The following is a 20,686-nucleotide window of genomic DNA, read 5'->3' on the forward strand; positions in this document are numbered from 1 at the left end:
GTTGTTCCGCCGTGATCTATTCCCAAGATCGTCTATCGCTGATTCAGCAGTCAGTAGTCGGGACATCAGGAGGTTACTCTGCGTGGCAGCTTTGTAGTCCGAAAGGAGGCATGGTATGCGGAAGATAATGTTTATGCTTTACAGGTGGAATCAATAATGGACCCGTGCCCGATTGGCTAACAAGCATTGAGGAAGGGACAAGCGGGATATTTACACAGAAGCAGAAGACAAGACTGTATGACACTACCTGGATTCCCCTGACGAAGTCTAAGGTCGAAATGCGTAGGGCAGCTGGTTTTATTGTATATTTTATTTCTTACTCGCATACTTCCTATCCTGGGTGTTTCACGCTTTATCCTGGATATCGAAGATCTACTGCGATTATTGATGGGCTTTTATACTACTTATCTCTTGTAAATGCAATCTAATAAAGTATTCATTTTGTGTATATACAGTTGTACACTATGTTTTGTATCTCTCTTTTTCCCTAAATGCCTAAAGATTGGGAAAAGAGAAGACAAGAATCCTGCATTTGATTAATAGATTTAGCCTTTTTTTATCATACCTTTGTGAGTGCATCTTAGTTTCACTTTTTTATGGTGTTAAGTTTTATCTACACCATTTGTTGTCCCTCTCTGCTTTTATGTATTTTAGGTTGTGTATTTTTAATCCATGTTTATATTTCTGAAGATCCAGGGGAGTCTTCACACTACCTTTAAGGGGTAATTTATTATTGTTAATTTCCCCTATTTTACCACTGGTGTTGCAAGTTAATACTGTTGTTTTTTTATCTAACAAATATAGCAGTATTATTTTTAAACAACCAAGCTAAATTAAGCAGACATTTATTTTTTAACATTTGTGAGTGTTTTACTGTGGAGGCTTCCATCTTGGATTTGCAACACAGTTTCTAAATATTCAGTGATTTACGGATTTTCGAAGGTTGCAGCCAATCAGAGTCTGTGTATAAACAAGCTTTCAGCTGCACTCTGTGCAAAAAAATAATCTTTGAACTCTTTCTGTTCAAACTTTGTTTATTAAAAAACAAAACTGGTAAACAGATTTACGAATGATCAACAGAAGACATAAATGCTATATGGTAATACATAGATTATTTTATCTTAAAAATTGCTTAATTTCCCCACCAGTCACTGCTTAGATTGGTTTACTTCAACATACCTCAAAATCATTCTGTAAAATAGGAAATTAGACATTTTATTATTGAAATCTAATATGGTTTTAATTTCTCTGTCTTATCTAACGAGGAATTAATGAGAGCTGATACGGAATTGGGTAATTTACGGATCCATTCATTTTAGGGGTGATGTCAGACTCAGTGAATTGTGTTTTTGAGGATAGTTTGAAGTTCTGCAAGATGGTAGTCAGGAAGAGGAAGAGCTCCATCCGTGCTAAACCCTCCCCCAGGCAGATCCGCTTCCCTGGAGAAATAAAAGAATACAATAACGGGTATTTAATAATCTGAACACAGAAGAAAAAATGTCTGTCTGTCTCTGTCTGTTTCTGTTCTGTCTCTGTCTGTCTGTCTGTCTGTCTGTCTATCTTCCAATTAACCATTTTTAATTTTAGCTATTTTTTATTTAGCTACTTTTCATTTAACCCTGTCAATGCTACTTCATTGACTATAGCTATGCACTGTGGTTCTTAAAAACAACAATAACAATAATCAAATTGGCAAAAAACCTCACACAAAAAAAAAACATTTTTTTTTTTTTAAACGTGTGGTCCCATCGAAGAAGTAGAGAAAATACCAGCAATGTTTCACTCCCCCCCCCCCCCGCCTCCCACTCAATTGGAATATGGAGGGCAATGTGGGTATTAGAATTCCATTATAAAATCTTATAATGTCAGGTTTTATGACTGTGTAAAGTTTGAACCCTCAAGAATTTGAATACATTTTTATATTTCCTAATTCCTTTTTTTTTTTTTTTTTTCAAATGGTTTTTATTTTTTTTCATTAGAGTTGAAAAAGAAAAAAGAATAAGTATGACGTATATTCTACTAGCAGGTTTCTTGGTTTATATTGTGCCCCCCATTCCTCCCTAATCTTTATTAGTGGTGAGCGAAGTGAGTAATTTAAATGTTGGGGGCTTTGGTGAAATGGTACCTAGAAACTCCTAGGCACTAAGGGTATTGAATATCTGTTTGTCCTCTTTTTGGTGAGGGAGGTAAACTGAGTTTCCTTCAGTATCATTAACAAAAGGATGGGGAGTTCTCGGGCCTTCTTTTTATTATGGAGTTTGGACCAATGAGGAAGGGATAGGCACCATTCCCTAGTAAAAACAAAGAGAATGTTACCTGCACTCTGGCCTAAATCCCCATGTACATTTAAACAAAATGGAGGCTCTTTAGCTTTTATTCCAATGGCCATTTGAATATATAAGCTCACCAGCCACGTCAAGGCAAGCCTCAATAGGTGAGTTCCTACACTAGCCATTAGATATGCTGATATCAGCCAAGAATCTCCAGTAAGACAGGAAGGGGTATTTTATAAACCCTTTCACATTTAACCCTTCATAGGGCTTCTGCACATACAATAGACTTTGCTGGTATCAGACAAAGTGATACCATTCCCTAGTATCCTTAGAATAATATTAGGATCGTGAAAACCAAAGCATTATTTTTAAAATCCTGCTTCCTATTCTATCACACAATTGAAAATATAATTTATCTTTATGGTATATATGTTTTTTCTTTAAAAAGTTGCACAAAATGTTTACAATAATATTTGCTTTTAAATCCATTTTTCATATTACAATTCTCTGAGTTTAATACCCTAGTTTGTAGTGAAGAGCTTAGCATGGCGTGTGTATTCGAAGATTTGTTTAATCTTGTTATTTTATTATTCTGTGTACAAATGGACATTATGTTTTGTGTTATTGCTGGTGTAACCTATTGGATGGATATGGAGTTCATAATAAAAGTTGAAGTCTCATGTTTTTATGTTCTCATATGTAAATATTATATTTTTGTAGTTACGTTATTTGGCCGTTACCTGCAGAGAATGGCATGAAAGCCTCGTTCTTCTTGAAGTGCCCATGTTCATCCAGAAAGTGGTTCGGGTTAAACTTGTTGGGAGTGGTGAACTGTTTGGGGTCTCGAAGAACGGCACAAAGTAATGGGTAAACGTCAGTGCCCTGTTGGGGTGGGATGGATGATAAGAGAGGAGAAAAATAATAGTTGTGGTCAACTGTTGGAGTTGGTGCAACCATCATTTACCCTCATTTGTTTTGAGTTTTCTTCTCATTACTTCTATCAGTGCTGTTATTTTCATGTAAATACAAAACTAAAATCTTCTTGCATGTGAGAATTGACTTTACGCAGAATTCTAAGTGCATCTCCTCAGATGCTGCTGTTTGACTTTGATTTACAATTTGCAAATACCAACACAAATAGTTGGAATATTAAAATATTTTAAGGGTGGGATGGCATGATGAAACCTGTTCAATTCACTAATAATTGTGTGTAAACACTGTGTTTGCCAAATGGGTTGCTAATATACCAATAATCATACCTGGAATGTGTGTGCAGTTACAGTGTGTTACTTGGCTGGATTCAGAGATGGGTAAATACCTTCACTATATAAGTACATACTTTTACTAGAGTTTACATTTCAAAATGTCAAGTCCTGCTCTACAGACAGATCCAAAAGTTACTTGCTACTCTTACTCTGGAGGTCTAATGCACACTAATGCAGGGTACATTTCTACTCTCTAGGGCTTAATATTCATTCCCCAATGGTTATAGGATGAGTGGAATCTTTGAGTAGGTAGTATAATGTGTAAATACAATTATCTTTGATGAAAGTAATAATCTGACATTCTGTCGATGGTCGAGTGTTTTTCTCTCCATACCTTGGGGATATCGTATCCTCTTAACTTCGTATCTTTTGTGACCGAGTGAGGAACATTCATTGGGAGAACATCACTAAATCTCTGGATTTCATGGATCACAGCATCAGTATAGGGCATTTGGCTCCGATCCTCAATGGTTGGGCTGCGGTTCTGTCCAATCACATGGTCTATTTCTTCATGCAACTTGGCTGTAAAGCAACAAGTAAAGGTTGTTTTATTTCCAAACCTGTGAGTGATTGTGGAATTTATACTCTACTGTCGAATGATAACACTAGTTGGTAATTCTCATTTGAGTTTTTTTTTTTACTGAAACGTCTTAGATGTGTTAATGTCCTTGAATTAAATCTCCCAGCGAAGGCTCATTTTGGTTGGTACCTTCTATCTCGGGATATTTTAGAAGTATGAGGAACCCATGCCGTAGAGTGGTGCTCACGGTTTCAGTCCCACCAAAGAAAAGGTTCAGAACAGTCATCAGGAGGTTTTTCATGTGGAAGTTTGACATTGGATTTTGTTTTTCCTAAAATAGCAGATTTGAAATAATAAATAAATTAGAGAATAGAATATATGCAGGGTTATTTAATAAACTGAGAATTGAAAGTGAATTTCAAATTTAAGCACAGAGTAGTTAAACTGACACAATAGTTGATTTACACGTTTCCAGTTTTTTGGCTAATTTAAATTTGAAATCCATTTGGAATTGTCACCTTAGTGAATAACCTTGTTAGTTGGGTAAAATGTGTTTTATAATAAGAGATACATCTGCTTTTATTTCATTTTAAAATTTTCTCAGGGAACATCAGCGATGCATTACAGATTTCAAAACGGACAGTTTTTTTTTACGGAATCTCAAACTCATGAAAAAGATTACGTTTTTGTCCCCAATTCTTCCAGTGAAGTCCTTGGCTTCAGTGATAAAGCCTCAGACTGTGTACTGGTTAGACCGTCAGCTGACACTTTAAGGCTATCACTAGCTTCCCATTAAGAAAACTGCGAGTGAAAGGTACCACCTTTTATTATTATTAGAATTTATATAGCACCAACATTTTCCATAGCACTTTACAATTAGAGTAAAAGGTATATTTGATAAAAAGTAACTGAAAAACAAAAATTAACAGAGACGAAGAGGTGGCGTTTTAATGCAGTTTACTCTATAGGAGGTTAGTACAAAGAGTGTCAGCTAATGTTCTCATCCAATCAGACAGTCCCTGGTTACCACTTAAAAACTGGAATCTTGGTTGGAAGGAGAAAGCCAGAGTGGCCAGGACCTCCTAGCATCATAACAACTTAATCTTTGTACCGTTACTCAGGTAGTGTGTGTTATAGGAGGTGTGGGGAGCTGGAGTGAGTGTGCTGCTTAGGTAGTGTGGGTTATAGGAGGTGTGGGGAGCTGCAGTGAGTGTGCTACTCAGGTAGTATGAGTTATGGGTGGTGTTGGGAGCTGCAGTGAGCGTGCTGCTCAGGTAGTGTGGGTTATAGGATGTGTGGGGAGCTGCAGTGAATGTTCTGCTCAGGTAGTGTGGGTTATAGGAGGTGTAGGGAGTTGCAGTGAGCGTGCTGCTCAGGTAGTGTGTGTTATAGGAGGTGTGGGAGCTGCAGCGAGTTCTGCTCAAGTAGTGTGGGTTATAGGAGGTGTGGGTAGCTGCAGTGAGCATGCTGCTCAGGTAGTGTGTGTTATAGGAGCGGTGGGGAGTTGCAATGAGCGTGCTGCTCAGGTAGTGTGGGTTATAGGAGGTGTGGGAAGCTGCAGTGAGCGTGCTGCTCAGATAGTGTGGGTTATAGGAGGTGTGGGGAGCTGCAATGAGTGCTGCTCAGGTAGTGTTTGTTATAGGAGGTGTGAGGAGCTGCAGTGAGTGTGCTGCTCAGGTAGTGTGGGTTATAGGAGGTGTGGGGAGCTGCAGTGAGTGTGCTACTGATGTAGTGTGTGTTATAAGAGGTATGAGGAGCTGCAGCGAGTGTGCTGCTCAGGTAGTGTGGGTTATAGGAGGTGTGGGAAGCTGCAGTGAGCGTGATGCTCAGGTAGTGTGTGTTATAGGAGGTGTGGGGAGTTGCAATGAGCATACTGCTCAGGTAGTGTGGGTTATAGGAGGTGTGGGGAGCTGCAGTGAGCGTGCTTCTCAGGTAGTGTGGGTTATGGAAGGTGTGGGGAGCTGCAGTGAGTGAGCTGCTCAGGTAGTGTGTGTTATAGGAGGTGTGGGGAGCTGCAGTGAGTGTGCTGCTCGGGTAGTGTGGGTTATATGAGGTGTGGGGAGCTGCAGTGAGCGTGCTGCTCAGGTAGTGTGTGTTATAGGAGGTGTGGGGATCTGCAGTGAGTGAGCTGCTCAGGTAGTGTGGGTTATAGAAGGTGTGAGGAGCTGTAGTGAGCGTGCTGCTCAGGTAGTGTGGGTTATGGAAGGTGTGGGGAGCTGCAGTGAGTGAGCTGCTCAGGTAGTGTGTGTTATAGGAGGTGTGGGGAGCTGCAGTGAGCGTGCTGCTCAGGTAGTGTGGGTTATAGGAGGTGTGGGTAGCTGCAGTGAGTGAGCTGCTCAGGTAATGTGTATTATAAGAGGTGTTGGGAGCTGCAGTGAGTGAGCTGCTCAGGTAGTGTGGGTTATAGGAGGTGTGAGGAGCTGTAGTGAGCGTGCTGCTCAGGTAGTGTGGGTTATGGAAGGTGTGGGGAGCTGCAGTGAGTGAGCTGCTCAGGTAGTGTGGGTTATAGGAGGTGTGAGGAGCTGTAGTGAGCGTGCTGCTCAGGTAGTGTGGGTTATGGAAGGTGTGGGGAGCTGCAGTGAGTGAGCTGCTCAGGTAGTGTGTGTTATAGGAGGTGTGGGGAGCTGCAGTGAGCGTGCTGCTCAGGTAGTGTGGGTTATAGGAGGTGTGGGTAGCTGCAGTGAGTGAGCTGCTCAGGTAATGTGTATTATAAGAGGTGTTGGGAGCTGCAGTGAGTGAGCTGCTCAGGTAGTGTGGGTTATAGGAGGTGTGAGGAGCTGTAGTGAGCGTGCTGCTCAGGTAGTGTGGGTTATGGAAGGTGTGGGGAGCTGCAGTGAGTGAGCTGCTCAGGTAGTGTGGGTTATAGGAGGTGTGGGGAGCTGCAGTGAGCGTGTTGCTCAGGTAGTGTGGGTTATAGGAGGTGTGGGGAGCTGCAGTGAGTGAGCTGCTCAGGTAATGTGTATTATAGGAGGTGTGGGGAGCTGCAGTGAGTGAGCTGCTCAGGTAGTGAGGGTTATAGGAGGTGTAGGGAGCTGCAGTGAGTGTGCTGCTCAGGTAGTGTGTGTTATAGGAGGTATGGGGAGCTGCAGTGAGTGTGCTGCTCAGGTAGTGTGGATTATAGGAGGTGTAGGGAGCTGCAGTGAGTGTGCTGCTCAGGTAGTGTGTGTTATAGGAGGTGTGGGGAGCTGCAGTGAGTGTGCTGCTCAGGTAGTGTGGATTATAGGAGGTGTAGGGAGCTGCAGTGAGTGTGCTGCTCAGGTAGTGTGGGTTATAGGAGGTGTGGGGAGCTGCAGGGAGTGTGCTGCTCAGGTAGTGTGGGTTATAGGAGGTGTGGGGAGCTGCAGGGAGTGTGCTGCTCAGGTAGTGTGGGTTATAGGAGGTGTGGGGAGCTTCAGTGAGCATGCTGCTCAGGTAGTGTGGGTTATAGGAGGTGTGGGGAGCTGCAGGGAGTGTGCTGCTCAGGTAGTGTGGGTTATAGGAGGTGTGGGGAGCTGCAGGGGGTGTGCTGCTCAGGTAGTGTGTGTTATAGGAGGTGTGGGGAGCTGCAGGGGGTGTGCTGCTCAGGTAGTGTGTGTTATAGGAGGTGTGGGGAGCTGCAGTGAGTGTGCTGCTCACGTAGTGTGGGTTATAGGAGGTGTGGGGAGCTGCAGTGAGCGTGCTGCTCAGGTAGTGTGGGTTATAGGAGGTGTGGGGAGCTGCAGTGGGGATGGTAATTTTTTAGAGCAGTGTCAATAAAAGCTTTGTTAGCAGGTGACAATTTTTAAATTAAACAGTTTTTCTCTTCGATTTAGTAGTAATATGTGTTTAATTGTGGGTGAACTTATAACAGATATAATTTAAACTAATTGTTATCCCCACCTTGGGGCTCAGTAAAGTTATTGAGCAGAGTCAGTACCTGCTGCATTTTGATCAGGAAACAGTCTATGTAGTCTCTGGGTGAGTCGGGATCCAAAGTGTCTTCATTATTTTTCACTCTTTTTGAAACAAACTCAATGAGCTTGATGAAGTTCTTGTTTATCCTGTGATGAGGGCCCGGAATGTACTTCATGACCATTGGAAGCATCTCATTTAACTGTAGATCAGTAAATACAAAGATGTTAAGTGTTTCTACGTTCCTTCCTGTGTGTATGCTGCTAAACTGCAGTAATTATTTCAGTGCTAAGAGACAGACACAGTGCTGATTAGAACATTATCTTATCCTCTACCTGTCCACACGGGCTGCTCAAGTCAGTGAAGATAGCAGCAAACAGGCTGAGGAGTGTCTGCAAATTTTTGTTATTATATTCAAAGCGATTTCCAAACACAACGGACGAGATTACATTGGAAACGCACTGTACGAGGATGGAGGTCGGGTCAAAGGACTTCCCTGTAGATCCAAAAAGTAAAATAAATAAATCAGGGTGTAGAATAACACATTAGAAGCTATTAAAGGAGATATGAGAAAATTAAATGTATAGTTTTTCATCTCAGTATAACACACACAGACACAATCACACACAAACACACACACACACACTCCTTTCTATCTCTGCATACCTACCTTTGTATGACCTGAGTTCAGCCACAAGACACTGAGCCTCCTCCTGAATCCTCTCTTCAATGGATCGTTTACCCATCCCGAAATTTCTCAGAGTCGTGAGGGAAAAGCGTCGTAGCTGCTTCCATCTTTCACCATTACTGAAAACAACCCCTGAAAGACACAGTCATCCACCATATGAGGGTGTTGGTACCACAATGTCAACAGCTGTTACACCCTCAAACTACATGGCTGTGAGTTATGAGAGTTGGAGCCATGACACGTATGGCGCTAAACAGTCATGCGTCTCAGAATCTAGATATGTGCAGTGGCAAATGGTTATATATCTTATAACTTTGATATGAATGATGATCAATGGTCTTCCACTCCCTTTGTTAATTTTGTAATAAATGTTTTATACTAATGCCACAAGAATTAGTATACAACAATATTAAAATAATTTAGTTACATGTATTAGTTTAGTATTGTGCTGTTACCCCACAATCCACTCTATCCTAGTGGCAAAGGTAGCTATTTCCCCAGACATGTGTCTTAGAACAGTGATATATATAATGGTAAATGTTTATATGTCTTAGATCAATAATACGTATCATGATAAGGTTTAATGTATGTCAAAGTACAAAAAAAAACATGTGAATTCATAGAGTTGTTTAAGGCTTAATGCTACTAAGGCTTGAAAGCACAAAGGAAGCTAAAATGATCATTGAAGAACTAAGTGAAAATAAAATATCATATTGTGAATATGGAATAAGATGGAAATAAAATGTTGCATGATATGTACTGTATGTGAACACCCGACTAACTCTGCCTATGTGTGCGACGATCCCTGGACTGGCTCGACTGACGTACCCTCATATACTGCCACCCCGATTGGTCCGGGGTCGGCCCGTGAACCAGGACACGGATTCATTCACTACACCCGACCCACCATGGCATGACTGGAAGGCCCCTATCGTTGCTACCCCCCCAGAGACATAGCATAAGACATAGTGCCCCCTTCCCGGTGCCCGCCCTCCAGATGCTCTGACGAACCTGAAGGTTGACGGTAGGACGCCTCTGGGGATACGCGTTAAACCTGCCCGGACTTAATTCCCTGCCCGCCCACTCCAGCTACCTAACGAGACCCCCAGTAGACTTGCCGAGCGACAACGTGGTCCGAGGGGCCGCGGTCCCTGGTATATCCTGACAGACCACACCCGCAAGACTTCCGTGACCCCCTGCGACCGGCCCTCTTGTAAATTAGGTCACCCTAGATAGACCTAGGGCTACGGTTGCCTATACCACAGAGCCCCTTCACGGGCTAGCACCCTAACCTCTCCCATCCACCCCTCTCCCTACTGTCCCTCTCTGCCCTTTACATCCCTTTTCCCCCTCCTCCTTTCCCCCGGCGCCCCGCTCCCTCCAGGAGTACGGTGCCGCTGCTCGGACATGGCGTCTGGCTTCAGACCCTCGCCTTTGCTCCTGAGGACACATAATGTCCGAGGTCTCAACTCCCCAAATAAAAGGCGCCACCTGCTGCACACTCTATGGTCACAAAAGGTTTCAGTAGCTTTTCTACAAGAAACACATCTGAAAGGAGTTGATACCCCGCGGATTAAAGACAGGAGATTTCCATTGGGATTTTACGCTAACCACCCCGATGCTAAACGTGCGGGGGTTGCCATCCTCTTCTCCCACAACACCCCGTTTCTCAGCTCAGCGACACAGGCTGATCCCATGGGCAGATTTTTATTTGTTAAGGGCACGATAGCTGACCACACATACACGTTCGCTACAATTTACTGCCCCAATAAAGGGCAACACCGATTCTTGGCTAAATCCCTCGTGCAATTGGAGAGGTTCCGGGAGGGAACTCTGATCCTCACTGGTGACCTCAACATCCCCCTGGACCCCCGGATGGACTCTTCCGTGGGCTCTAGCGCCATTCCCCCGCACTGTATCCGGCAAGCTAAGCAAGCTCTGTCCAGATCGGGCCTGGTGGACTGCTGGAGGGTGGCGCATCCTGATGACAAAGATTACACATGCTACTCAGCAGCACATAATAGGTATAGCAGAATTGATTATATCTTCCTAGCACAGGAATACCTCCCCTTCCTCATGTCCTCCTCGATAGGGCTACAACACGACTCTGATCACGCTCCGGTCCAAGCCACCATAAAGTCACCACTCTTCAAACCCAGTGACCGCCACTGGAGGCTAAACGAAACTATCCTGACGGACAACACTATCGCCACACAAATAACCCAGACCCTGACCCAATACTTCCATGACAATGTCAGGCCCGACACTGCACCCCTCACGGTCTGGGAGGCACATAAATGCGTGATCCGGGGACACATGATTAAATTGTGCTCCCGGCGGAAAAAAGAGCGCTCGGCCAGAACGCAGGAGCTGCTACGCGAAATAGCCGCCTTGGAGACAACCCATAAAAGTGACCAGACGGACGAAACATACCGACGCCTCACAGACACACGAAGGCAGCTTAGAGACCTGTTATCACAGAACTTACTTCAGACCTTACGCAAATCCCACAGACACTTTTATGAGTTTTCTGACAAATGCGGTAGGACACTAGCCCGCTCACTGCAGCAGACACGGAGACAACACCATATCCACCAGATTAAAGGAAAGGACGGGACACTGAGAAGGACTCCGTCGGATATCTTGCACACGTTTAGGCTTTTCTATGAGGAGCTATATAATCTAGATACCACGACACGACGATCAGATAGACCCCAACACCTGCACAAAATAAACGCCTTCCTCACAGAACACGTAGGCCGAACGCTCCCGGAGGAACTAGCCGAGGAGCTAGAACAGCCTCTGACGGGGGAGGAACTCGCAGCCGCACTCAAAAGCTCTAAGTCGAATAAAGCACCGGGCCCCGACGGTTTGACGGTCTCATACTTGCGAAAGTTCAAAGACATACTGTTACCACATCTGTTACAGGGTCTCAACTCCTTGCTAGACGGCGGGCGGTTCCCGACGGACACCCTCCGCGCCACGGTCACGGTCATACCTAAAGAGGGGAAAGACCCCACTGAATGTGGGAGCTATAGACCGATCTCGCTCCTCAATGCCGATCTTAAGCTTTTCGCAAAAACCATCGCGGTGAGACTCGCCCGCGTCCTCCCCACTCTGGTCCACCCAGAACAAGTGGGGTTCATTCAAGGACGGGAAGCTCGAGACAACACCATCCGAGCCCTACATATGATCCACTCGGCTAGATCGACAAACAGCAGCCTAATCCTGGTCTCCACAGACGCGGAGAAGGCCTTCGACCGGGTCGACTGGCAGTACCTTGAAGCCACCCTCGGTCACATGCGGTTTGGCCCCCACATACGCTCGTGGATCCTCGCCCTGTACACGAACCCGACGGCCCGCATTCGGATTAACGGCGGTCTCTCAGCCCCCTTTGCCATCCGGAACGGCACCAGGCAGGGCTGCCCCCTGTCCCCCCTCCTGTTTGCCCTCTCTCTAGAACCCTTCCTAGAGGCGGTCAGACGGGACGGGGGAATCACCGGGTATAGACACCACCACTCTGAACATAAAGTAGCCGCCTATGCCGACGACATGCTGTTCTTTCTAGATAACCCCGCGGTCTCCTTCCCTAATCTCCTCCGGGCCTTCCGAATCTTCGGTGAGATCTCCAATCTCAAGCTAAACCTCAGCAAATCGGAAGCCTTGCCGATCTCACTCGCCGCCGAGAGAGTCACGCACTTAAAGTCGCAGTTTCGCTTTTCCTGGTGTGATACGAAACTCAAGTATCTCGGCGTCTGGTTGCCCAGTGACCTAACACTCCTGTTCCAGTTAAACTTTCTCTCCATCCTTTCAGTCCTTCAAGCGGATCTTCACCGTTGGAAGGGCCTCTACGTCTCGTGGTTTGGCCGAATTAACGCCGTGAAGATGAATGTACTCCCGCGCCTCCTGTACTTGTTTCAAGCCATCCCCATTACGATACCCGGGTCCTTCTTCCAAACATTAGACACAGCGATACGGCAGTTTGTTTGGAACGGTAAGGCGAGCAGAATTAGCAGGAAGCTCCTAGAGCGCCCTAAAAGTAAAGGAGGCGCGGGACTCCCTTCCCTCCGGGGATACTACCATGCGGCACACCTACTCAGGGTTGTTGACTGGCACGCACGCCCCACGGCCAAACTGTGGGTCCCCATGGAGCGGACACAGGCGGGGGGAGTACTCCCCTCCCGCCTATGGCTCAGTTCACTCACTCTAACAGCGCTACGAACGGGCAATCCGCTGACCGACGCCACACTGCGAGTCTGGTGTAAATTACGGTTCACACATCAACTCACTACCACCGACGGTCCCCTTACACCCATTACACATAACCCACGGGTGGGAGGGGGACTCACACCTTCAGACTTACGCGCCTTCACAGACACCGGTTGGCTCAGTTTTCGGCAGTTGCTGCGGGGTACCCACCTCAGACCTCTCACCGATATACTGGGGGACAAGACACCATCTGGAATAGATCACTTTCATTACGCCCAAATTCGAGCTTACTACGCGACCTTCCCTAACAAACATTGCCTGACCAGACCGCCCACGCAGTTCGAATCCCTCTGTATAGCACAAATCCATCCGGAAAGGGGGGTCTCACAGCTATATGCGACCCTACTTGACGGCGAACATCAGCCCCCTCTGAGGTACATCGCGAAATGGGAATCGGACACGGGGTCTACACTCACGGAGCAGGAATGGGACAAGATCCTCATACTGACTCACAAATGCTCCATCAGCTCTAAGCTTCAAGAGACTAGCTTTAAAATCCTCACACACTGGTATAGAACTCCAGACATTATACACCGTATAGACCCGAGTATACCAAACGAATGCTGGAGGTGTGGGGCCCCTGATGGCTCTTTTATTCATATCTGGTGGAGTTGCCCTGACATCACTCCCTTCTGGTCAGAGATTAGGGAGACCATCCGTCTCATAACGGATATTACCATTCCTCTCCAACCCCTCGCCATGCTCCTTCACCACACAGACATGTCCATCTCTGCATACAAAAGATCACTACTCAAACACCTGCTATCCGCGGCAGCGGCATTAATCCCAACTAGGTGGAAACAGAAGGATGCGCCTACCCTCTGGCAGTGGCTAGACAAGGTGGGAGAGATACACCATATGGAATCACTCACGGCAGCGCTCTATGGGAGGCTTGAGAAATGTGATCGTACCTGGGCGCCGTGGTTGTGGTACCTTATGATGGATGGAGCGGGAAGCCGGAGGCCTTCACCCCCTTCCCCTCCCCCCTCTCCTCCCTCCCCCTCCTCCCCTGTCTCGCCCCCCCCTGACTGAATAATGGACAATTGACCATTCGACTGAATAGGGACCCACTCTACCTCATAAACGCCCACCCTCCTTGGACGTCCCTTGTGTTCATATGTTCCAACTTCCACCGTACCCCACACCCACTGCTACTTACTTGTACGGCCTTGAGATGCCTGGACTCCGGCATCGACAATGCTTACAATGCACAGGCCCAATGCCTGAATGCCGCCCGCACAAACCCAGACGTGCGATTTGCTCCTAGACATGACCAGACGCCCGACAATCGGACCTAAGAGACCGGAACTACCGACATAGAATACCCATACGTAATAACATCAGACAGAAGGATAGCAATAATCTGACGAACAAGACGGTACTCACCTATCATATGACTGAAATATTAATCTCACCGGGTACAAGCATCTGGATAAATGCGCAACCCACCTGGGGTACTGACCCCCTCATTTCGCCCACGATACGTCCTACATGCTAGCGGGGGATTGCCCCCAAAGCGCCCCCTCTGGTAGGGACGCCCCGAGCTCCAGGTTCCCTGTACAGTCGCTGCCACCCAGTTTGATAGGAAGCAATCACTGTTACAAGTTTTACCCTCAATGGTTGTTATGGTGCATATATAACAAATGAATAGTAGATATTGTTGTTACTAAACCGATGTTAACTTTTTCTTTAGCCAATTAACCTGTTTTCAATGTCTATTGATATAAGTACACCTGTACCTCCCTTTTGATGTATGACTACTATAAAACGAAAATAAAGATTGTCTAAAAAAAAAAAAGATGGAAATAAAATGGTACCATGAGTCCAGACACAACAATGGCACAACAATGGCAAAGCTGATAATTATTACTCAGTAAACTTGATCTCAGGTATTAATGGATTACCTGTACCAGGAACACTGCCCTCTCTTAGAAATGTAAACTTCTGATACCTGTAGTACAGTGCTAAGAACTCAAAAACATAAATAGCAGCTAACATTACCGTGATAATAACCCAGCAAAGTATGTACATCGGTTTATACAAGAATATAGATAATAGTTCGATTATACACTCAATGTCTACCTGAATAGGTGTGAAATTAAAACCCTTTCTAAACACACCTGCATCAGGTAAAGGAAATGATAATGTATGAAGACCATACATATACTGTATGTTTAGGATAACAGTCCAACAAGCTTTGCCTTCAGTGTGTTAGTACTTTGACAATTTTATGCTTAATACAAGGCAAGTGGAACATATATGTAAGAAGTACGTAGAAGCAAGACTTGCACTGTCTATGGGAGGGATTAATCTATGGATTCTTTGTTGGATAAATTGATGGATGGCCACTGTATAAGTTAATTAAATTGAAACCAAACTGGGTAAAAACTTACCAAGTCCTTGGATAAAGCTATCTGTGTTTGGTTGCTTTCCCCGATTACTAAACTCATCTGCTTGGTCAATTAGTGCTTCTTTGACTGCCTGGTACCCACATAGCACCACTACACGCCTTGGACCAAAGTAAAGAGTGTAAACCGGACCATATTTTTTTCCAAACTGTAGCAATAAAAAAAAAAAAGACCGAAATGTATATGATAAAATGAAAAAACAAAACATAAATAATAAAACACTCTATTCATATTATTAACAAGAAAAGTACATATATAGTAGAGAAACAAGTATGTTGAAACTTCCCTGGTCATTTGTAGATATTACACAACAGAATAAAACCATGAAAATCGCCCATGACTTGCATTATTGTTTTTGGCAATAAGCCATTTTCTTTGGAATGTACCAGATATTTAGAAATTGATGTCACAATCCAGGTCAGTCCTGGCACAGCCTGGCACACAGTTCGTTAGAGGAGGAGAGACTGTAACATTGTCTCAGCTTTTGTCTCTCTGTACTGACTGCCAAGTGCAAAGGTCAGAGTTTATCACAGAACCTGATAGATATGGAATCACGTTGTTCCAGGGTAGAGCTAAGGTTACCAGGGTGGATGATACAATTAATTTTATTTTCCGATATTACAAACACATGTCTGTTAAATATAGGGATAAGTAAACAAATTAATAAAAAATTCAAGAAATGAAATAAAAACATGTTGTATCACTAATCAATGTGTCGCAGTCACAACAGGAGCCGCACAATGTATTTAATTGTATTTTCTAAAAGAAATAGTGAGTTTCTGGCACGCATATTATACATGGAAAGCTCTCTAGCTATGCTGACTGACAGATTCGACGGTGATTGACAGACCTCACAAATACGGTACATATTTGTTTAATGTAGGGAATAAATAAATATAATTTAAAAAATGTTGGTTCCCCATTAATAACTGTGTAAATATTCTCAAGATGAACAAGAATATGGGTGACATACTATTCAAATGATAGCATTAGAGATCTGCATATCAAGTACTTTCCTTAAAAATGAACAACTCCTTAATATGAAATCACATTCCATTCAAGAACAGGTTACTGGTAAATAATTCTTCAAATTTATTGGTTTTCTATATGTAGTTTTTTTTTTTTTTTTGTTAAGATTCTATACATTTGATCACTAACCTCTAACAATGATTTCACCATCTCTCCCCTCTTGATTTGAAGAATATTTCCCAGCAGAGGTAGCGGTGTCGGACCAGGGGGTAAGTTCCTTTTTCGATACATTAAATTCCATGTTGAGTAAATCAGGAGACAGGAGACCAGCAGGGTGAGGAGCAAAGATCCCAGAAACGTAATATCCATGTTCAATGGAAATACCTAAAAATGATACCTGGTAAATATAACCCTGCTATCATGCTGCGAGTCAATTATTCTACCAATAACTATGTTCATTGTGTGTAGGACGTACCTGGATTTTACAATTTTACCAACAAAGAGACACATTCAATAGTTGATGTGAAAATGGTCAAAACTGCAAAAATGGTGTGGTTTATTATTATTATTATTATTAGCATTTATATTGCACCAACATATTATAAGGGGGTAAATTTAACAATAAATGAGACAAGTACAAAATGTTACAGGAACATTAGGTTGATGAGGACCCTGCTCGACACACTTGTAAAATAAAGCCTTCATTCAACAATATGCCTATTTTGCTATTAAACTGTGAACTTTACATCACAGGCTCAGAAATGTATGGGGACAAATTCTAAAATACTTTATTTTGGGTAAAAACACTTGGTAGACCCAACATCAGCACTGAAAGGTCCCCGTTCCTCATTTTCTTTGCAAACCTCACAACTCAAATCACAACTTCTTCATCACATAAACCTGGTGATAAACTTGGAGTTATCTTGACAACATGTGTGACTCCCACCTACAGCTTGTTGGGAAGTGTGAATGCAGTGGCAGCTACAATGACCATGTTACCAGGCTTTATTGAAATCATGCTCTGTGCGGATCTAAACTTTTCTTGTCACTACTTATCTCAAATCACCAAGAGCCTCTTTAGTATCATCAACTCATAATGTCTCCCACTCACTCGTCAAGGCTGATCTCAAGACGGTCACCCTCAAAAAAATGAGTCTTGATTTTCCTACTGCGTTTGACACAATGGTCCAACTTTTTCTTCTTTTTGCCTTTGTGTCTGATTTTCCCTGCTTCATCTTTTATTTGGGGTACCATAAGGTTTGGTTCCTGGTATAGTTTTGTGTTCACCTCGTACTATCCTTCCTGGCATGCCAAAAGACCCCTTGTGAGCTCAGAACCTTCCGAATCCTTAATCTCTGAAAGTCAACTTTCATCTCTCTCAAATGTATCCCCTCACAGCCTGAAATAAAAGGTGCTACCAGGCTTACCACACTTGCTTCAGTTTCTCTCTGTTTTAATACTTACATGGACGTCCTATGTTTTTAGCGTGCAAATGGAAACTGACTATCCTCAACTATACTCCAAACTACATATCGTATTTACTTAGCTCGTACAACCCATCCAGGTCTGCCAATATCCTTGAATAACCCTTTGCTCACAAAATACCTGGAAATCCTATAATAATACCACCTTCTCGGCTTATCATGTTTTTCCCCAATATTTGGATATTTAAAGGGAAATATGTTGCATGTCCCTTTTATTGTGGAATATAAAAACACTGCAATAATGCTTAACAGAATATCCTCTTTTAAACCATATATCTAATTTTTATTTGCGTACATGTATCTTTAAAGTGATCTAATATCAATTTAGTTTGTATTTTTCCATCCACTTATGGCTCATGTAATGTGTTAGATGCAGTTATGGTATCAATTGAAATTATTTATTTCATTCATATAACTCTTTTATTAAGATGGTAATTATTTAATCCACTATTTTTATAGTGTTTAGATCCCTGATAATTTTAGGACAAGATTTTGAAAATGCAATGTTGATGGCTAGTAGAATAGGATATTTGTAAATAAGAGCAGGGCATGACAACCATGATGGTTGTTATCGGCATGGCGGTCCTGGGGGGCCCGGGCTGCTCTGGAAGTCCCAGGCCCCACATTCCTTATTCGCACATACCGTATATACTCGAGTATAAGTCGAGTTTTTCAGCACATTTTTTGTGCTGAAAAACCCCAACTCGGCTTATGCTCGAGTCAGTGTCTGTATTATGGCAATTTACATTGCCATAAAACAGACTGGGGTTGTGGGGGCTGCAGAGCGTTTACTTACCTCTCCTGCAGCTCCTGTCAGCTCTCTCCTCCTCCGTGCCGGTCCGTTCAGCACCTCGGTCAGCTCCCAGTGTAAGTCTCGCGAGAGCCGCGGGGTCATAGTGCGGCCGCGAGACTTACAGTGTGAGCTGACAGAGGGAGCCGCAGGAGAGGTAAGTAAACTCTCTGCCAGCCCCCTCCCACCCCCACTGAACTGCCAATGCCACTGGACCACCAGTAAGGGGATCTCCCCTCCCTGCCATGTATCAAGCAGGGAGGGTGGACGAACAAAAATTAAATAAAACAAAAAATAATAATACAAAATAATAATAATACAAAATAATCATAATAAAAAAATTATTAAAATAATAAAAAAAAAAAAAATTGCCCACCCCCCCACCAAGGCTCAGCTACACACACACACACACACACACTGCACTCATACACACACACTGCATTCATACACACACTGCACTCAGACACACACACACACTGCATTCATACACACACTGCACTCATACACACACACTGCACTCATACACACACTGCATTCATACGCACACTGCACTCATACACACACACTGCACTCATACACACACTGCACTCATACACACAGTGCATTCATACACACACACTGCATTCATACACACACTGCATTCATACACACACTGCACTCATACACACACTGCACTCATAAACACACTGCATGCATACACACACTGCACTCATACACACACACTGCACTCATATACACACACTGCACTCATACACACACACTGCACTCATACACACACTGCACTCATACACACAGTGCATTCATACACACACACACTGCATTCATACACACACTGCATTCATACACACACTGCACTCATACACACACTGCACTCATAAACACACTGCATGCATACACACACTGCACTCATACACACACACTGCACTCATATACCCACACTGCACTCATACACACACACTGTACTCATACACACACTGCACTCATACACACACTGCATTCATACACACACACTGCATTCATACACACACTGCACTCATACACACACACTGCATTCATACACACACTGCACTCATACACACACACACTGCATTCATACACACACTGCACTCATACACACACACTGCACTCATACACACACACTGCACTCATACACACACTGCACTCATACACACAGTGCATTCATACACACACACTGCATTCATACACACACTGCATTCATACACACACTGCACTCATACACACACTGCACTCATAAACACACTGCATGCATACACACACTGCACTCATACACACACACTGCATTCATACACACACACTGCATTCATTATATACACACACTGTAAATACATATTCAATTAAAGGACCACTCTAGTGCCAGGAAAGCATACTCGTTTTCCTGGCACTAGAGTGCCCTGAGGGTGCCCCCACCCTCAGGGACCCCCTCCCGCCCGGCTCTGGAAAGGGGAAAGGGGTTAAATCTTACCTTTTTCCAGCGCTGGGCGGAGAGATCTCCTCCTGCTCTCCTCCTCCGATCCTCCTCTTCTCCTCCCCGTCGGCTGAATGCGCACGCGCGGCAAGAGCTGCGCGCGCATTCAGACGGTCACATAGGAAAGCATTCATAATGCTTTCCTATGGACGCTGGCGTGCTCTCACTGTGAAAATCACAGTGAGAAGCACGCAAGCGCCTCTAGCGGCTGTCAATGAGACAGCCACTAGAGGACATAGGGGGAAGGCTTAACCCATTCATAAACATAGCAGTTTCTCTGAAACTGCTATGTTTATGAAAAAATGGGTTAACCCTAGAAGGACCTGGCACCCAGACCACCTCATTAAGCTGAAGTGGTCTGGGTGCCTAGAGTGGTCCTTTAATGTAATTTTTTTAGGATCTAATTTTATTTAGAAATTTACCAGTAGCTACTGCATTTCCCACCCTAGTCTTATACTCGAGTCAATAAGTTTTCCCAGTTTGTTGGGGTAAAATTAGGGGCCTCGGCTTATATTCGGGTCGGCTTATACTCGAGTATATACGGTATATATCGATCATCAATATATATATATATATATATATATATATATATATATATATATATACATATATATATATATATATTTGCACCTGTGTGCCCCCTGCTACCTGTACACTGGGGCCA

At 44.0% G+C, this 20,686-nt stretch overlaps 1 protein-coding gene across 3 annotated transcripts; it reads right to left on the reverse strand.

The window, feature by feature from the left end:
- Positions 1-1,136: 1,136 nt before the first annotated feature.
- Positions 1,137-17,781, reverse strand: LOC134572299 (cytochrome P450 2A6-like). 3 transcript variants are annotated; one of them, XM_063431179.1, is made up of 10 exons: positions 17,727-17,781; positions 16,452-16,646; positions 15,279-15,441; positions 8,599-8,748; positions 8,264-8,424; positions 7,954-8,130; positions 4,248-4,389; positions 3,873-4,060; positions 3,014-3,155; positions 1,137-1,439 (listed from the first exon to the last, which is right to left on the reverse strand). In XM_063431179.1, exons 2-10 carry the CDS (start codon positions 16,629-16,631, stop codon positions 1,258-1,260), a joined length of 1,485 nt encoding a protein of 494 aa, XP_063287249.1. In that variant the 5' UTR covers positions 16,632-16,646; positions 17,727-17,781; the 3' UTR covers positions 1,137-1,257. The 3 variants fall into 3 exon arrangements, with proteins under 3 accessions (XP_063287249.1, XP_063287250.1, XP_063287251.1); XM_063431180.1 differs by having other exon boundaries at positions 1,252-1,439; positions 2,998-3,155; XM_063431181.1 differs by lacking the exon at positions 3,014-3,155 and having other exon boundaries at positions 1,324-1,439.
- Between the last annotated feature and the right edge of the window lie 2,905 nt (positions 17,782-20,686).

Source organism: Pelobates fuscus, chromosome 9 (genome assembly GCF_036172605.1).
Source record: "Pelobates fuscus isolate aPelFus1 chromosome 9, aPelFus1.pri, whole genome shotgun sequence".
NCBI classification, from domain to species: Eukaryota; Metazoa; Chordata; class Amphibia; order Anura; family Pelobatidae; genus Pelobates; species Pelobates fuscus.

Bases quoted from the DNA above. Each gene is read 5' to 3' on its own strand.
- LOC134572299 (XM_063431179.1), bottom strand. From the start codon at position 16,631: ATGGATATTACGTTTCTGGGATCTTTGCTCCTCACCCTGCTGGTCTCC. The intron at 4,061-4,247 runs GTACCAACCAAA...GTTGCTTTACAG, and splicing joins AAAATATCCCGAGATAGAAG to CCAAGTTGCATGAAGAAATA. The intron at 3,156-3,872 runs GTATGGAGAGAA...CCACCCCAACAG, and splicing joins GAGGATACGATATCCCCAAG to GGCACTGACGTTTACCCATT.